At 31.9% G+C, this 16403-nt stretch overlaps 1 protein-coding gene across 11 annotated transcripts in view; it reads left to right on the forward strand.

The window, feature by feature from the left end:
- LOC128994676 (uncharacterized) overlaps positions 1 to 16403 on the forward strand; it is a 277042-nt gene that overhangs the window by 208634 nt on the left and 52005 nt on the right. For all 11 annotated transcript variants that reach the window (XM_054419382.1, XM_054419383.1, XM_054419388.1 and 8 more), the window contains exons 4-6: positions 8114 to 8222; positions 9993 to 10215; positions 14549 to 14716. In XM_054419382.1, the coding sequence (XP_054275357.1) occupies positions 8114 to 8222; positions 9993 to 10215; positions 14549 to 14716 (500 nt within the window). The remainder of the gene's footprint in view (positions 1 to 8113; positions 8223 to 9992; positions 10216 to 14548; positions 14717 to 16403) is intronic.

Here is a 16403-nt window from a genome sequence, read left to right on the forward strand (position 1 = left end):
TAAACAGTTAAATCTGGTACTCAATTACATCCCCAAGCTCGGCTTTGCATGGACCGTAAAATACTATTGTGAAATGAAAATGCCAGGTGTGTTTCATGTTAGTAAAACTAGGTCACTATGTCGTTGCATTTTATATACATAAACTTTTTGACGTATTACAATACAACGGAATCTTTAAATTACTTTCATATCAGACTCTGGTTCTAAAATTTGCAAAATTAACCAAACGGCCAAAGAAACAGTTGTTCTTACTTTGTATTTTGAATCCTTAACCTCAATCTTTACATATATTTAAGTTACCGTTTGATGTTCAAAAGCGCAGTCCTTCAATACAGTTAACAAGGAAAAAAGGTATAACCATTGCATTCAAATAAAAATCTTATATTAAAATTGTTTGTTGAAAATGAGCCTGTATGATGTTTTTCAAATTGTATAGTTTATTTTGCTAAACAGTATCGAGTTTTATTACAGTTATTTTACCATGTATTTATATTTATTATTATATTTATATTTGTCCATGTATTATTGACCGCGTATTATGTACTTTTCATGCTTATTTGTTTCTATGACAACCCATAAGACTTAGTCTATGAAAAATCAAAAAAAAAAAGTTGAGGTGATAAAATGTAGATGTAAGGGATAACATTTAGCAGGTGTTCTGCTGTCACAATGCATAAAGGAAACAATAGCAGACACTAAGATAAATTGTTGTTTGGTTCAGAGCAAGTATCTCCGTTTTCCACAATTTGTTTCCTTTTTTCTAAGATATCACGTTGCTTCTTTGTTTGGAAATGCAATTAATGTTTTATAAAAGTGTTGTGAACCCATTTTGAAAGACGTTTCCTAGAAGATACTTATTGTTTCCAAAAGGTGGTTGTTATTTTAGTAAACAATACAATAAGGTTCATTTTATTTTTTCAAAGAGTTTCTCAATTTCAATACTTTAAAATAGTTCAAGCAATCATAAAAACGGGTTTAACCATTGTTTAAAGTTTCTTTGAAAGCCAGATAAAACGAGCTTACGTGGAAATTATTACTCACTATAGACAACGAAATTATTACAACAAAATTGGAGTGGGTTGAAATAAAAAATAGGTTTCTGCTCAATATTGATATCTACCTAAAAGTTGTTTAAAAGAGTTGTATGCGAACGCCAGTATCTTATTACAGCCTTTGTTGAAAGCTGCATTGTTCTCTCATCCGAATTAAAATTAATTAACGAGCTATGTGTATATTATTACAAGATATATTACTACAGATGCTACCAAGACTGTGATTGCAGCAGGGTTTTTGTTGTTTATATTTATTTGCACATCCACTGAATGACAAGTTTATCAAAACTTAAACCGTAAATATTGATTATGTGATGAAAACATTTTGGGAAGACATATAATAGTAATCCTCAGTAATATAACCATTATATCACTGTCTATTGTAACAACTTTACTATTCGAAGATTGTAATTTAAATACTTTTAGGCCAGTTAAACTCTACTTTGAAATGGAACATGTTTTACACTAAATATAAAACAAAACTTGTTTGTTGAATGTCTCATTTGAGAGTTGAACTATACAAATCAAACATCTTGTGTCAGACATGATGACAAACGACAAATTCACACGAGAACCACACATTGAGATAACTTCAATTAATTATACACCCTCGTGCTTACCTCAATGCGTGTTGAGTGGTCATTAAGCAGAAATGTCTATTCTTCCGATTAAATTACATTACAGAGTACGTCTATCAGTTGACAACTAGGTAACGAAATATTGATTACTTAAAGGTCTTCTGTGTCAACTGTAGCGTTGAGATGGTAACTAAAAGATAATTCATAAGAAGCATGTAGTGGATTATTACACAATGATTTGTTTGTATCCTAACGTAACCCAATATTCTTAGAATAACTATAAAGAGCTAAGAACCATAATAAAACATAAGTCAATGTTTTTATGCATTAGAAAGAATTAAATGTTAATAAGCTAAATGGCGTACTTAAAAAATATAGCTCGTCAACAAATATAAAAATATACCATAAAATATAAAACTTTTGTGAGTTAATAATATAACTATGAGTGATTTTAGATAAATTAAGCGTGAGCACTTCTTGTAGTATTTTAAAATGAAATAAAAAAGGCAGAACGCGTGTATGGAACAATCAACTGAAGTCGTCAACAGAGCTAATGGGTGTTAAACAGTCACATACGTTTCTGTAGGTACTACGCCGTTGCGTTAATGTTGTGTAGGCCTTCTCTACTGCATTTTTTCTTAAGTTTTCACCTTGTTTATGAGTATTATTTGTTAGACTAAAACTAACAAGTCCACTCCAAACTTAGATTTATGAGCAAATAAATTGGAACGAATGCATTCCGAAGGTTGGAACTCCTAAAGGTTCCCGCATTCTGCCTTGTGGCCCTTAGGGTACTGGGTGTAAGGCCCTGTCTGTTCTTAATTATTTGGGTCCGTGCATTATAAATTTATTTTTCGCAAAAACGTCGTCATTTTGAAACTTTTGGTATTTTACTAAATTAAAGTAACTTGCAAACGTTAAAGAAATAAACGAACTTATAATCAGACAATCTAGCATATATCATCCGAACCACAAAATTAAATGGAATACTAATAAAAAAGTTAATCAAATTATTGACTATCAAATCAATACCAAATGTTGACAAAGTTCCGTTTAGTAAAACAGAGTGCACCAAGCGGAATATTGAAAACAATAACGTCACATTTGCCCCAAGATGGAGATAAGGTTTGCAATATGTTCAAGCCACATTCCGGGTCAAAACAGCACCAATATATCTCGTCCTTTTGGTCAATATATCTTGCTTTGTTGTGCTGTGGCACTGCTACCAACGTTTCTGTATTAATTTCAAATTCATCGTGCTGCTCCTGCTATGCATATCGGTCCTAATACTAAAAGTCATTATAATACAAATATAGGCAGCATTTTGACAGTAACTTAATTTGTATGTAGATCATAATTTTTGTCCTAGGACGATAGGAGGAGTCCAGTATTGTTTTTCTCATTTTAAGCTAGGGGTTGCGGCGTTATCACTTTGATCAAATCCATTGGTAATTTGGCTGCATTCGAACCTGGGACCTCAGGTACCGAATTCCAGCACTTTACTACTAGATCCGCTCGATCCATAGTAGATCATACTGATAGAACGTCGATCATACATATGATCCTCGGTCGGAATGTCTACCTGGCATCTAAAAGGTCAATGATAATGCCAGCTAAAGAAAATTCTATTAAATAAATAAACACAACACATATTGCTTTATTCTACATTCATCCCAAATTCAAAGTTTTGTTAAACTACTCCTATACCTCATTTAATTGGCAATTTTTAGAAGGTAAATGTTAAAGCAACTGGAAAGCTTCGTTGTTCACAGGCAAAACAAAGCATTAGAGCATCTTATGTCAACTCAGAGATGAATAATTGAGGAGGCTGGCCCCCTGAGGATGAGGGTGTATTAATCATTCAGCTCCGAGGTGTAGGAGCGAGACATTCCTTATATGTACAACTGCTTCACATCCCTCACAACAATAAGTGTGTTTAACTTTAAATGTATTCCCATAGGTTAGGTGATTTTCAATGTTCTTGAAGAGAAATTTTGAATCGGATTTGTATTGCTAAATCTGTAGGGTTTAGTCATGAGACTAGAATGTATAATAGAGCGAACTATTAGGACTTAGAATACGAGGAGGGGTAAAGTAATAATGCAGGTACTGAATAGTAATACAAAGTAATTCAACAATTTAGCTTTCTGGATGTAATTTAAGTTTGTATTAAGATGAGTGGCACAAAGGCAACGACCTAAATGGAAACAAACAGCTGCTAAAGAAAATTAATTGAGGCTAGATTAGATCTATGGTAAATTGCGGTTAAAACCCCCCAAAAAAACCATTAAGGTAGTAGTATTAGAGTTAGGAAAATGTGCACTGGCTAATAATATTTTAAACTTTCTTAGTTTTTTTAAATTAATTTTAGAAATCTATTCATTTTAGGAATTTAAAATTCTTAAATTCTTAAGATAAATATATTGATTTATATTAAAATAGTAAAATCTTGTGGCCATCTAAAATTTAAATGTTTCACAACAACAAAAAAGTCTTCCATAAGGTTAGCCTAACGATTCTTTATCAAATTGACATCATGTACACATTAGTTGTTGCATTTGTTTTTATTGCCTTTGAAAGTCATTTTTAAGGAAATTCATCACAATAAAACATTAGAATATGATTTTCAATATCACAAGCGTATGAACTATTATATCAGAATTTGATATAACTCTACATCTACAATGCAACGCTTAATTGGAAATGTATATCTCTTATTCAATGTCAAGTTTAATACCGTGTAATTCAACTGGAAGGGATATTAATCTAAGTCTTAATCCGTCAGCTCGGTTTAGTTGATGCCTTTTAATATTTTATGATGCTGTCTACCAATCTGTTCTCTTAATATGCATTAAAATTGAAGATATTGTAGTGAATTTTCTATATGAGGAATACGAGTTTTAACTTGGTGTTATCAATTTAATATTTTTCTAAATATTTTTCAGGTCATATTAACAGGTACTGTTTTATACAGGGTGAGTTTTAAATGAGTTCCCCCCCCTACAGTTTTCTACATTTCTTAAGATATCGACTGCGGACCAAGTCAGATCATTGTAGAGTAGTAAGTATTTCATTTTGACTGGGCATGCCTTTTTTAGCCGCCATCTTGGATCTGCCATATTGGATACAATTTTTTTTCAAATGTAAAGGTAGAGTTGTAACCCATCATTTCATACTAAAATTTTACGCTGATTACAATGCCACAATTAGTTTTTAAAAGTCTTGATTTATTCTAAAGTTATGAGAACTTTATAAATTAATTTTTAGCCCATTTTAACATTGTGCATTTACAAACTAGGACCATGATCTCAAAACAGTGCCAGATAAAGATAAGTATGCACCAAAATTCATTGTCGACCTATTTTCACTTGGTTATGACGGATGTGTTTTTTCTGCCGCCATCTTAGATAGGCAATTTCGAAATTTGATAAGTTATTTTAAATATGGAGGTGGTGTTGTGACGCGTCATTTTAATCTACTTTTTTATGCTGAACTCAATGCTGCAATCCATTTTTCATTTTCATACTTGGTTATTGAAATATTGACATTTTAAAAAATATTTCATCAAGAAAGCTTGATAGCAAAAAACTGATTGCGGAAGTGAGTTCAGCATAAAAAAGTATTTCAAAATTATGGGTCACAACACCACCTTCATATAAAAAAATAATTTATCACATTTAAAAATGGCGGATCCAATATAGCAGCCGAATACTTATACCCAGTAAAAAGAAGTACTTACTACTCTACAATGATCTTGGTTATACAAGGATCTTGGTACAGTGATCGTGGTCCGGAGTTGATATCTTAAGAAATGTAGAAAAAAGTAGGGGGGAAACTCATTTAATACTCGCCCTGTATATTTAAAACATTGCTTAGCGAACAACTGATTTGGTTTCTTTTCAGTCAATGCTTCAAGCTTCTTGTGATAATTTTTAATTATTGTAGAAATTATTTTGGAGGACCTAACCAGCGATACGAAGAATAAACACAGTTTTTTATATTAGGGACTTTTTAAAATATAATTTTAAGGCTCATTTGTTGATCAAGCATTATTTATACATTTAGTTTCATTTGTCAATAACATACATGGTATCTTAATTTTGCTTTAGAATATTCTTTTACCTGAAACTTGTATTCATCGTTTCAATCCAAAAAACCTATTATCCACTCAAAATTGTTAAAAACAAATTATACACTTACACGAATTGCAAATACTTTTAGTGAACACTATAATTTATTATAGCTATAACCTAGTGTTAGTGTTTAGTATAGCTGGAACATTAAAGTTTTATGTAACTTACTATTTTTTAAGTTCAGTAACATGAAAAATAGTTAGCAATAAAGTTACAATTTATTAGATTGCGGTGGAGGAGGAAAGCCCTGCTGGGAATCAGATGACCAACCATAAGTCAAGCATCTCTGTTAGATTCTTTTCTCGTTCCTAGTGCAAAGTAATACAGTATGTCGGATCCTGAAGAGAAAAGATTAAATAAAGATAGAGTTTATTATTCATTTCATGTAATAAATTTAATTTTAATTTGTAAAAGTAAGGAATTTTCGTAATGAAATAGTTTATCATGAAATGTGTTCTACAAAACGTAGTTAAGAACCTTAAAATCGCAGCTGACTACATATATATATATATATATCTTACGTATATCAATTACAAGGTTCAAGGTAAATTTTGCAAAACTATTTTGGACACAATTTTTGTCGATGAATGTACATATATTGCAGTGTACAATTTTAGTGATTTTTAACAAGGGAGTTTGTTTTCAAAACAACTAATCTTAGATGATGGCTTGTTTAAATAATCTCGTTCGGACAGTTTTCACTTTCCCTTCGAAACACGTTGATCCAGTCACTTAGTTATATAGGATACTTTGATTTAATTCTTTTTGTAAATTGACATTTCCTAACATTAGTTTTCCTGTTTAATGAATAAAAATATGTCATCTTTCATACATTTTTGAATATTTTCCTAATGGTATTCCTAGTAAACGTTGTAGTCTAAAACATAGTTTTCGATAGACAATAAAAGATCTTATTTCACCCTATAGTCAAATATTATAACATTTCTTTTATATATAACTTTTTATGATAACCCTTTGAACAATGTACAATTACAATATACCTTTAAGCAAATTCACGTACAATAAAACATAATGTAATTGAAAAATATTATAACACGATATAATATTATAAGACTATAGTAGTATGAACTTACTTCACAAATAAGATTGTAAACAATTTATAGTAATGCATCTGAATTAATCTGTGATATCCAAATATATACACTGTTCTTTGAAATCACATCGTTACCAAAGTAAAATGAGATACCGCTCCACACTGTTTTGTTAGGTCCACTGTCTCCGTCGTGTTAAAATAAATATTTGGTTTCCATTATTTTATAATTAGTTTCTCTTGAAGTCTGTTATGTTGAACAAAGTTTTGAATATGATGGAACTCGTTTTTTAGGAAAGTCAACAGACTATGAAGAGGTTTTAAAATGTGTTTGTTCTACCTCAATGGTAATTGTCTAGTTATTTTTCATGAGACTTGTTGAATATTAAAAATCGTGTTCCTTCAAATTATATACTATATATATTGTACTTCAAGGAACGGAATAAAAATATTAATAATGCAAGTGATATTAAAAAATCTAATGTTTAAACAGTTTTTGAATCCAATTAAAATATTTTTAAAAGAGTACACGACATCAATTGGTAAACAATGCAAGGAGAAGGAAGTGCTAGCCAATCATATTTAGTGATTTGATTAGGCAAATGGGCGCTGGTTTAGTTAATATTATCACTTACCAGTTACTTTCATCAACGTGAATTTTAATAATAATAAAAACTCAATAAAAGGTTCAAGTGCTTTTGTAAACGTCTACTTTAAACTCAATTAATTATTTCATGATATTTTTATGGACAACAAATTTATATTAATTTTTAATATTTTAATAGTAAACATAATATCAACCAATACAATGATTAACATTTATAACTGGAAAAATAACTGGCCGATTGAAAATACCAGGTTTTTTAAAACTGAGCTTTTGATATTAATAGAAGGCTAAGTATCCTGAAGACCTGAGTTCAGGATTTCAGATATCCTGCTGTGACCCAGTGGTTCTTAGCCCACTTTCAGCTGCTAGTTTCTCTTATCTAGAAAAAATATATTTTTCTCATGGGAGGAGAACATTATTTTCATTTGAAGGAAAAGTAAATGAGGATCTCCGTCCACTAAAAGGCAAACTACATTTTAATTTCGGGTAGTTGTGACTATATACATATGCCTTTTGATTATTCTGTAGTGAGTACATCTTCTGCCAATAATAATACCATGAGAGTACTTTAAATTTGACCATAGGTCAAACAAATTTCGACTAAACAAAACTATCCAATAGCTTGACTACATATAAAGTAAACGATATCTCAGTTTAAAATTAAAACTGATAAGTTATGTTGTGTGTTTCAGTGTCTGACTTCACACAAGAGCTGTCGCAGATGTATGAACAACACGCGGAGGAACTGCAGCTATTGGTCGCTAACTTTAGGAAGAAAAACGCAGAACTTAGGAAAGAACGGTGAGTAGAGGTGACAAGTATCAGGATTGTAATTACCCTAAAACTGCCAAAACCAAGGATAGGAGATTAAACACACTAAAAATTAAGGTTAAATTGCATATGATTATTGCAGCCTGGAAATTTCGGTTAACTTTATTTCTTTATTTTTGTTTATTTCTTTTAAATGTATTTTCACTGTAAGTAGTTTTGCCAATGGTAAATAAAAAATATAAAAACAATTGTGTCAGTACTGTATTAATCATTCTGAAAAATAAAGGTTTACTCGTACTAAATTATTTAACATACCGCAAATTTAATTTGACTTGCTTTAGGATATAAAAAAACTGAAAATTAATGTTATCTTGTATCAGGATATTAACAATCTGACATGAAGGTTAACTTGTATCAGGATACTAACACCCAGAAAATGGAGAATAACTCGTATCAGGATACTAACATCCAGAAAATGAAATTTACCTCATATTAGGATATTTAACACCCTGGAAATGAAGGTTTGACTTGCATCAGTATATTAACCCCTCTGAACATGTTGGTTATCTTTCATTGGGATTTTAAGCACATTCAAATGATGTTTTGACTTGTGTCAGGATTATTAAACACTTAAGAAGTCTTGGTAACCTAAATGCAAACACACAAATCGTTCATCTGAGGATATTAGTTTGGTGCTATCTAAAATGTTAAGAAATATATTTACTATTGTATTGATATGTGAATGATTTTACGTTATGATAGGTTCGTGAACTACAATCATGCTACAATTTAATCCCAGGGTGATAGTGCAGATATACAGGGTGAGTTTTAAATAAGTTCCCCCCCCCTACTTTTTTCTACATTTCTTAAGATATCACCTCCGGACCACGTCAGATAATTGTAGAGTAGTAGGTACTTCATTTTGACTGGGTATAAAATTTTGGCCGCCATCTTGGATCTGCCATATTGGATACAAAGTTTTTTTTTCAAATGTAAAGGTAGGATTGTGACCCATCGTTTCAAACTAGATTTTTACGCTGAATATGATGCTGCAATCTGTTTTTAAAAATCTTGATCCATTCTAAAGTTATGAAAACATTTTATAACTCATTTTTAGCCCATTTTAACATTGTGCAGTTACAAACTCAGACTATAATCGTAAAATAGAGCTAGATAAAGATAAGTATACACCACCAGTCATTGTCAACCTATTTTCACTTGGTTATGATCACTTGGATACGATTATGGTCTTAGTTTGTAACTGCACAATGTTAAAATTGGCTAAAAATAAAGTTTTAAACAGTACTCATAACTTTAGAACGGATCAAGATTTTTAAAAACGGATTGCAGCATCGTATTTAGCGTAAAAATCTAGTTTGAAACGATGGGTCACAACCTTACCTTTGCTTTTGAAAAAAAAAAACTTTGTATCCAATATGGCGGATCCAAGATGGCGGCCAAAAATTTATTCCCAGTCAAAATGAAGTACTTACTACTCTACAATGATCTGATGTGGTCCGGAGTTGATATCTTAAGAAATGTAGAAAAAAGTAGGGGGGGAACTCATTTAAAACTCACCCAGTATATCACAGAGCACAATAAAATCTAGTGATACTTTAGGCTGCAGGTTGGTTAGTCATCTACATAAAAACACCAATATCCTTGTGACGGGCACATGCTTTGTCAGGTCGAATACCTTTATCTGTGAAGGCGAGCGCTATTTACTCGTAAAACTACATATTTTTTCTACATTTCCAATTTTTTTATTAATCTTATTCTTTTATTAATTTTCCTTGGCAGTCCGGCTTGTCCCAGTTCATTATTTCACACCTGGGAGACCCTGCTACAAGAGGTGGAGGTAGACTCCCAGGCTCACAGCGACATCGCCTCAGTGTTCGGCCGTCAGGTGTCTCGACCCCTCCTAGAGCGATCCTTCCACCGCAAGGTCCAGGCGAGGAAGGTCTTCGCCCACCGGGAGTCATTTGAGCTTGTAGTCAACAAAGCTGAAGAGAAACTAGCCAAGGTAAACTTATCATGATCAGTTAAGATACCGGCAAGTTTTGTTGTGACTCTATTGATATGGTCAAGTATATTGTATACATTTACAGTTTAAGTTTTGATGCATCAAAAAGTGTCATGTGTGTGTGTACATCAAAGGCGCATTTTTTAATATTCATGATATTAAAATATTTATTCAGCCGTAAAATGTACAAGTACCATTGGTCGTTAATAAAATGGTAAAAAACTGATGTGAGAGCTGCTGGTTTGTTGGTGCAATCCAGTTATGGGTTTAGAGTACTGTTTATAGACATTCTTTCAAAATGATCCGGTTCAAATGTTACGCCAATAACAACCATCAATGAATATTATTTTGTCAGTAAAATTGTAGCTAATTAAAACTTTAAAATAAAAATTAAGGTCTCAAAATGATGAGTAAGTTCATCCTACCAAAGGACTCATTCTATGCTTTCCAATTTGAATAGGAGGGATTGAATTGTCTAATGATATTGTCTTTGCTTGTAAGTGTGGGAAAATGTATAAATAAGTCATGTAAATCTGTATACAAATTAAGTCGTTTGATTTTTAATATATTTGACCTTAACTCATTAAATAGTCAAAATTAATACTGTAATATTTATAAAAATTGGCAAATTTATTTATTTTATATTATGCTAGTAACATATTACTTAATGTTAACATAATAACACATTTTATTTAATACACATTGTAGCAGCAAACCTAAATGTTTGTGAAACCTAATACTATTTAAATAGGGAATAAATATTCAGGAGATATTTTAGTAGAAATCCAATCAAGCTCATAGAATTTTGCTTAGTCTGCAGGCTTGCTGTGGCGGATGTATTATAGTGTTAATTTGAAAGTATAATTGTTAGAAATGGCAAATCTACATTAAATATTGGATTAACATTTAACCTTACTAACAACGTGTTGGTAATGGGCGATAATATATTCTCTTCTTACGAGAAAAATATTTTAGAATAACTGTTTTATTGAAGAACACCTCATTTACACCTAACAATACTGTAAAATGCAAAACCCAATGTCACTAAAAACACCTATGTTCATTGTAACGACATCTAACACTTAGGTAATACCTTGTTTTGTTGCTTTACTGATACTTCAGTTTATTCTGAGAGGATTAGTTTTCAATTATGTTGAATCGTTGAACATCGTCAAGTTGATAACTTTTGCAACAAACTTCTCAAGTTATAAAGTCAAAGCTACATCCTGTTCTACTTAAGACTTTGGCGGGAATATTATCTGGATTAACAGTGGAAAAAGGTGACTTTGAATAGCCCTCGAATGGGTTAATACTTAAAAATTTTTTTCTACTGTAATATTATATTTTTTTATTTATTGAAAACCTTCAAAAGTGTAAATATGATAAATGTTATTCATAATTTAAGAAACTATTAATTGGGTTATTGAAATTTACATAGAAAAATAACGCAAAATTGTAATCCTATGTATACGATTTTACCAAATATTGGAGTTTTGTCCAGAGAAATACGGTTCTATTGTGTTCAACCACAACATCCCTACCTTGTCCACAACGACTCAACCTTAACCATAACTACCATAACCATTCAAAACCACGCTCAATCCACATCCACCATTCCTTGCTATTTCACATTGTAAATATGTACGGTTTAATTTCTCGGTATATTTAAGTTTTTATGTTTAATTTTCAATGCTGTATTGTTGATTTTTTTTTAAGTGTTACAATATTAATTGCGTGGATAATAGTTGAAACGTATTCTCGCTGTAAACATTTAAAATATTATTTACATAAATCTCATGCCTATACCTTAACTACTAAATTTTGAGGTTTGAAAAACAGAGATTTGTACTTATTTCACCTATGTCTTCATGTCAGTGCTAAATAAAAGTAGTAAATCTTCAAATTCATTTTTATATATATTATTCATTATCGGATTGCCACTTGTAAGTTTTAAGCTGTTTAAGGTTCTTTAAACCTAGTGTTTTAGGGTAAAACATGAGATCAACTGTTAATTTGGCTTACTGAACTTAAATTATAAAGTAAAATTATAAACTGTTTTCATATACTATATAGCTATTTTTTACTTCTTCAATAAATAATAACAAAATGGTAAGTACCTTTAGAAAGCAAAATAAGAAAAAATTTAAAATGTATTATGGTAGTATTACTAAGATATTCTTGGAGATGTAAACAGTATTACACACCTTTGTGCCAATGATTAAGAGCATAACAAATATTTCTCCTAGTTTTTTCATAATACGTTTTAACTGCATTCTACTTCGATTGATTGTGGAATTATTAGGATAAATAAGAATTTCCCCAATAATAAATCCAAACGCATTTATTTTGTTTTGAACTTTTAAGAAATGTCTGTATATATTGAAAATAAATTGATTAAATATTTAAAGTACTACATCTATCATACAAATCTTACCAAAAATGGTCTTCAACTCCAATTGTTTATCATTCTTAATTTTACAGAAAATTAGAATACAATCCTTTATTAATTTATAGTTATAATTGGCTCATTTGACTGAGGTAAAAATGGTTTGAATCGTTGAAAACGAGTAACCATAAACGGATCCTTGTAGCAACAAGCAACAGTTTGCAGGAAGTAAACTTTCAAACACTACATAATGGATGTTTTCTAGTTAGGTAACAATAGATGCTTTTAGCGAAATTTGATGTTGCCAGTCAATTTAACGTAAAAGGAAAGCATTGGAACCGAGTCTGTTTTTCTTTATACATCCAAAATAACAAACAGACTCAATTTAAACTTCTTCTCCACTTATATTTGAACTAACTTATTTAAAACTGAATGGTTGGTTATAATTTAGGTTGGTAAAAACTGCACATCGAAAACGTGAAATTATTTTCCAACAGCGTAATTTTGACATGGCAAAAATGTCTTTGGTGATCGTGCAAGGTAAGGTTTTATTCAAAGTCAGCAATTTACCCGAACCATTTGCCCCAGTGATAGTATTATACACTATACAGGGTATTGTGCAGTTTATTTCTATAGTAAAACTATAAAAGTTTTTTCTTGTTTTTCTTTTGATAAATGTCAGAATATTTAAGCCATATGATTATGTAAAATGTTATAAATCCATAATACTGTATTAATCCCAAAGTACCCATGAACTTAAAACTTATATTCCCTAAGCTGGTTTTGTGACATTGGATCTTGACGGGGTTTAACATTGAAAGAGTTCGATCGACTGTTAAAGTTATTCGTGCGGACTCTTCTGAGAACCTCCTGTGTATAGGCACAAAACGAATTCGGTTTGAGAAATAATATTAGTAAAAAATTCGGTTCTCTTAACAGGGTAACAAAACTAATAAATAAACTTCGTTTGTAGTATAACCTTGACTCATACCCAATATATAGCAGTTAATATACATAAAAGACGAATTTTAAAGTTCAAGTTTAATCCAATACTTTTTTTACATGATTTGTCTCAATCAAGAAAATTGGTGGTATTTTAATGCAGACCAATCTTCAATTTTCAAATCTTAATTTAGTTTTGTATTATCAAAATGATCGCTTTCAATTCTGCTAATCCATGACTTTGTTGTGCATGATCTTCAAAGAGCATTGATCACGTCTTCACACGATTATAGTGTGTGGCATTTCATTTTAGTGTTGAGCTCCAACAAAATTGCAGCACGATTATTTTTTAAATTATAACTAAGAGTGTGTGATAACCCCTCAAAAGTTGCCATCAATCGTAGGCCCGAAAATTCAAAATGGCTACCAAGATGAATGCCAAAATATATATTGTATCCAAAACTTTATTTTAGAAAATATGTACGGTGGCCAATTTTGATTTGTGGGCATGTTGCCAAAACAAGATTGATGGTGATCTATTAGGAATTATTAAAGACACTTATAAAAAAACTAATATTAAAACTATCATTAGAAAAATATTCTTCTGTTGCAAAATTGTTGGAGTAAGGTCATAATTTCTCATAAAATGATTCCACTACTAGATCAAAACGTGTTGAAATAATACGTGATTGTAACAGTTGTCCTACTTTGTTGTTTTGCTCCAGGCTCGTCAGGACTACAAGGCGTCGTACCTGGGCCACATGGCGTCACCCTCCAACACCGCTACCTTGGCCGCCTATCTGGACGCGCACAATAACTACGTCATAGCAAGTGTCAGTTGTTGTATGTTGTTGTTGTGCTACAGGCTCGTCAGGACTACAAGGCTTCGTACCTGGGCCACATGGCGTCACCCTCCAACACCGCTACCTTGGCCGCCTATCTGGACGCACACAATAACTACGTCATAGCCAGTGTCAGTTGTTGTATGTTGTTGTTGTGCTACAGGCTCGTCAGGACTACAAGGCTTCGTACCTTGGCCACATGGCGTCACCCTCCAACACCGCTACCTTGGCCGCCTATCTGGACGCGCACAATAACTACGTCACACAGCTTCACGCCACCAACGGCATGGTCGACACCTACAGCCAAGAGACGCTACCATTGCTGCTGCAGGTAGGGAAAAGACTGTTACTACGTCCATTGCATTCGTACTGAATAAGAAAAAACTAACAAAAGGTGCCAAAGAAACGAAGGGGTTCCCTTATCTCCCAAAAAGTAGTGTGGTCAAAACACTTGGCGTAGGAAAAGTTCTTTAAACCAAAATTAGAATAAACCGGAATTCACTTTCCGGTTGTTTTGCTTTTCTCTATTTCTTCAGTTGCTTTAAAATTTCGTCGATCATTTCTGAAGTTTGAGAACTGTCCTTTTTTAAGGTTACAGATTATTTCTTCAGAATACTTGGGCATGAAATACCTCCAGAAGTGGTGGTTATGTGGGTTATCTTTGCTTCTTAATTCTTTCTTTTATGTCAGAGCTCTAATTTTTTGGCGTGGTAGTTGGTTGAACATTTTTATGTTTATGGTATGGACCAAGAAATTTGGTCCTTAATTAAATGAACTGGGCGATACATTTGTATCCCTCAAAACTTACTTACTCTATAAAAATATAACTTACAAGTTTCAATACACAGTAATTAAGTGTTTAAACAGTAATAAAGAAATTTAAACTGTAAAATAATACTGTACACAAATTTATATTTATGACAAAAATTACTTTCAAACCTACTTATACTACTCGTACAACAATGATGAGATCAGTTTCGTTTCAAGCTTAATTAATGACTGTTATTAAAGTAATACTTGGCTATTGGTTTACTGATACTGTACTACTGACTTACAATCGAGTTTAATGTAAGCCTTGTGTAGTTAATGAAGTATCAGGCATAGTGGGAATGTTATGTGTAAGCAAGCATGTCTTATGGTTGGTAAACATGTACTTAATTAGAAACAAGCTACCTACTGCACCACCTCACTGCGTCAAAACTCTCCTGTAATATGGAGAAGTTACATTACGCTACCTGTTTGTAAACAGATTACATGCAACCAAACCTAGGTGTTTGACATTTATGTATAGATTTGACTTATCAGCTAAAATATTTACAGCCCTACAAAAAATTAATTTTTTACTGCTTAAAATACTAATAACTGCAAAACCGAGCTGGTAAAACACTCGAACTTTTACTTGATACTAAAATTATATTTAGTTTTGAATATTTTATGAAATATTGTAAAAGGATTGTTCTAAAATTTAAACCTAAAAACATTTTCAATGTAAGTGCAACACAAAAAGTATTTCGTCAAAAGGTATATTTTAACACCGTCAACAATGTTTGGACGTAAAACTGCTCTTGGCATTTACAAAATAGTCTTTTTGAACTCGAGTCAAGTTGGTTGTTTCGAATTCAAATGAAGCAGTTACCATCTAAAAGCGGTTCTGGAGGTAAAATTGAAACAACCCACTGATAAAATGTTATCTAAAGGAAGTCAATTTCCCAGATGTCAAGCCGGTCGCTCGCAGCTCTTTGTAGTTTGAACGTGGTATTCTTTGTCAACGTAAAAAACTGAATGAGTTTGAAAGTCGTGCTTGGGGTTATACCCTTTGTCCTAATGACTAACCTCTTTACAACCGCAATATCAACATCAAATTTGAATAATGATGTTGCTTAAAACCCTTTACACGCTAACGTCACTCCTCAGGCACTATTAAGGCCCTTCCGTTCTTATAAGACATTTCCTTGCGACGTTGCTAATTTAGCCTCAAGATTTTTCAAAGAGGAACTAACTATTTTCGCTCCAAAATA

This window comes from Macrosteles quadrilineatus, unplaced genomic scaffold, assembly GCF_028750875.1.
Source record: "Macrosteles quadrilineatus isolate MER2022 unplaced genomic scaffold, UCM_ALF_1.0 Scaffold_5__1_contigs__length_97177068, whole genome shotgun sequence".
Classification (NCBI taxonomy): domain Eukaryota; kingdom Metazoa; phylum Arthropoda; class Insecta; order Hemiptera; family Cicadellidae; genus Macrosteles; species Macrosteles quadrilineatus.